The sequence below is a fragment of the Sphaeroforma arctica genome (genome assembly GCF_001186125.1).
Source record: "Sphaeroforma arctica JP610 unplaced genomic scaffold supercont1.184, whole genome shotgun sequence".
Taxonomy (NCBI): domain Eukaryota; class Ichthyosporea; order Ichthyophonida; genus Sphaeroforma; species Sphaeroforma arctica.
Genome location: NW_014040374.1, coordinates 77,354 through 80,525, shown reverse-complemented (window position 1 = coordinate 80,525; position 3,172 = coordinate 77,354). Strand labels below are relative to the sequence as shown.

Sequence of the window (3,172 nt, the reverse complement as noted above, 5' to 3'; positions counted from 1 at the left end):
TTATCTATATATCTTATATATATATATATATATATATATAATAGTTCATGCGTATTCCATCAAGCATATGAGGAAGACCGAGAAATTGTATGAGCTAGTACTGCTACTCCTGACTTTTTCATGGTGGTTCTACGTGGTGTGCAGCACTCGGAGTGGTATACCTGGCGGTATTCGAGTTGGCAGATACACCGAATCGTGCGCGAGTAGTAGCTCTAGAGTAAGAATCATTAGCGTTGGTTCCAGATAGGATATATCATTTATACAAGCACACCCGTCAACCCACACTCACCTTCGAGCACACATCCCACTCTGGGCAGTTCAACAGTTCACATCGCACTCTTAGCTGAACATCATCTGTCGACGACGCTACGTATCCCACACAGTAAGTTCCTTTGTACTTGACTGTCACCTCAGCCCCAATAGGGATTATATCTGCGATCTCCATAGTTTCTCAACTGTGTTCCATTCTATTGTAGCTTGAGTGCGGAGAGAAGGCTGTTGTGCTGCTTCGGAAGAAATTCCCGAGCCGTGTTCAGATACATAACCGGACTCACTGCGTATAACTTTATGACAGTCACTCACCAAGTTATTAAGCTCAACGATATTGTTGTTGCGATGCTCTTTGGCTCTTCGCCAGGAGATTAAATGCACTAAATATCATGGCCTCCAAATAAAAAGACAAGTGGAGGCTATTACAATCTATATACATTATTTACTAAAACAGATACGTCTTATGTAGTATATACTCTCTCTATAGTCTAGACTCTACTAGAGAGTAGCGGCTGGCTGCGGGCCCACGTCTCCTATTTCCATCTAAAAAATACCATAGCCCTCTGAAATATATGCAAATAGACTAATAAAGTATTGTACGTTTTAAAAACATGTAGAAGGCTATGTAAATATGTGCATGTATGTAATTATGTATGTATGTTTCTACGGTAAAAAAAAATGCCCGCCAAAACTATGAATCCCAACGCTCAAAATGTCAACTGAAGTTTTGTTTTTGTAAAACTAATTGTATAAATTTCACAGCCTATTTTTTTATATATAAAAATATAAAACAAAACAACCAAAATGTTAATTTCACTGACGGTGAATTTGTGTATTTATGTATATATATCCAGCTATGCATAGTATGTATTTTATCAAGTCGAATATGGACCGACAAGCTCCATATGCACGGTACCTTACTTCGTTGATAGTTCATCCGGTACTGTTCGGACAGCAACGATGAGCAGATGAGAGCGTACCTATGTATCTGAAAACTCAACATATAAGATTGGAGAGTGCAGACGCTATTTTTAATCTCAAATTCTTTTTATTCTATATATTCCATGTGCCTGCACTACGGGGCCAGTCAAAGTGACGACCGTCATATCGGAACAGTATCAACTAAATAATGGTGCTGGGGCCTACGTCGGTTGACTCTGGTCGTTAGTAAACTTTGTTTTCCTTGTATGTGCTTGTAAAGCTTATCACTCTGTGTGTCTATGACAGGAGCGTATTAATCATTGGTAAGGTTTTAATAATTGCTCTCAGACAAGAGTTTCTAAAGAAGCACTATAGGCGGTATTGATGTTATTGTAGAAATTCATAAACTTACAAATTGATACGGACCATGATACGAACGCACAATATCATAATATATCATGCAAATGTACTAAATATTCGACTATTCTCGACGCTTTTAATTTATTTAGACCCAGCTGTATACATTAGGTATTCCAAAATCTTGATTACTTTGCGCCGATCGTCCGCGCTGAGCTTAGCTAAGTGTTTGTTGGTGTTTATTAGCGAATCAGCGTGTACGATCATTTCTGTGAGCTTGAATACCAGAAGCTCATGGTAAATTTTCAATACGGATAGGCAGTCACAATCAAGCACGAATTTTCTATCATACACTGAACTATGGAATGTTTTATGTACAATCGGATTTTCTGCGAATCGCACTTGGAGTCTAACAGCGACTCGAGTCTCATGTTGTCGTGAGCCACAACTCCTTGGCGTACATTGTAATGCACTCACTTTGTCGCCGCACTGAGGAGTTCTGCGAGCTTGTGGACTATTGACTGATATAAAGGTTGGTACGTGCTGTACTGTATCGCTGTGTGTATCGTCGGCGACCGCTTGGCCCATTAGGTTAGCAATGCATAGCTTCCTCATATAAAGCCTGTGGGCTCTATATGCATGGTGTCCAGTTTTAATCGGACTCGGTGGTTTGAGTGGAGTCCGACGAGGTGATGTGGTTGCTGGTTCGGAAGATACTAGGGCTGTACGGGGCTCAAGTGTAGGCATAGCAGCCGGTATCGCCTCAGACACACGCAGAACATCCAAGCTGGCTAACGGAATTCCCTCGGTGTCATTTGATATGAATGTGTTTTCTGCTGTATAACCTCCTGTCTTCGGGCTAGAGTTCTGAGACGTTGATATATCATCGTTGAGAATAGAGTCCTCCGATGCACGATCTACCGAGAGTGCCATAGATTCGTCCAAGTTCGGCTGACCATCGAAATCAGTCTGACATTTCTTTGGAAGAACGAGCAGATTTGAGAGACCGTGAGGGCATGTGTTTGAGCTAGCATGTTCACTTCCATGATCTCCAGAAACCTTTTTCCGAAGCGCAACCTGACAATATGTATGATAGTACTTCTTGAAGGTCTTCAAATAAGCCATAACGTTTGCTAGCAAGTTTGTTTGGATTGATATGCACCTCATAGTTGCATTATTAGTATATATATATATATATATATATATATATATATTCAGGTAGCAGATGATGAGTGAAAAAATAGGAATTGAGACTCAGACGGTACCTAGTTTCAGTACTAATAGTTTTATTGGTTTTTTGGGTCGTTTTGTATAGAAATTCTGCGACTCGCGGGAATGTCTGTCGACACTGGTGATATACATATGAGGCATCCCATTACATTCCTGTGTCCACAAGGTCGGCCGTCATCGGCACACCAGTTTAACCACACAATTACTGAATGAGATCTGACGGATCGGATAAGTACGACTATAAATGCGATAAAAATGAGAAATTTGCCAATTTAAAAAAAGAACAGTGATTTGTAAACTAAAATTGTAAACCAAAAGTGCAACTATGTCGAAAACCATTTGGCGATTTAAGTGGCTACTATATTTATAAAAACTATTCGTTATTATCCTGCTC

The 3,172-nt window shown here is 40.0% G+C and overlaps 1 protein-coding gene across 1 annotated transcript; it reads right to left on the bottom strand.

Annotated features, from left to right (window-relative positions):
- Positions 1 to 1,679: 1,679 nt before the first annotated feature.
- Positions 1,680 to 2,699, bottom strand: SARC_03567 (hypothetical protein). Its single transcript, XM_014302633.1, has one exon. It carries the CDS (start codon positions 2,671 to 2,673, stop codon positions 1,693 to 1,695), a length of 981 nt encoding a protein of 326 aa, XP_014158108.1. The 5' UTR covers positions 2,674 to 2,699; the 3' UTR covers positions 1,680 to 1,692.
- Positions 2,700 to 3,172: the final 473 nt, after the last annotated feature.

Excerpts from the sequence above, each read along its gene's own strand:
- SARC_03567 (XM_014302633.1), bottom strand. The coding sequence starts at position 2,673 with ATGGCTTATTTGAAGACCTTCAAGAAGTACTATCATACATATTGTCAG.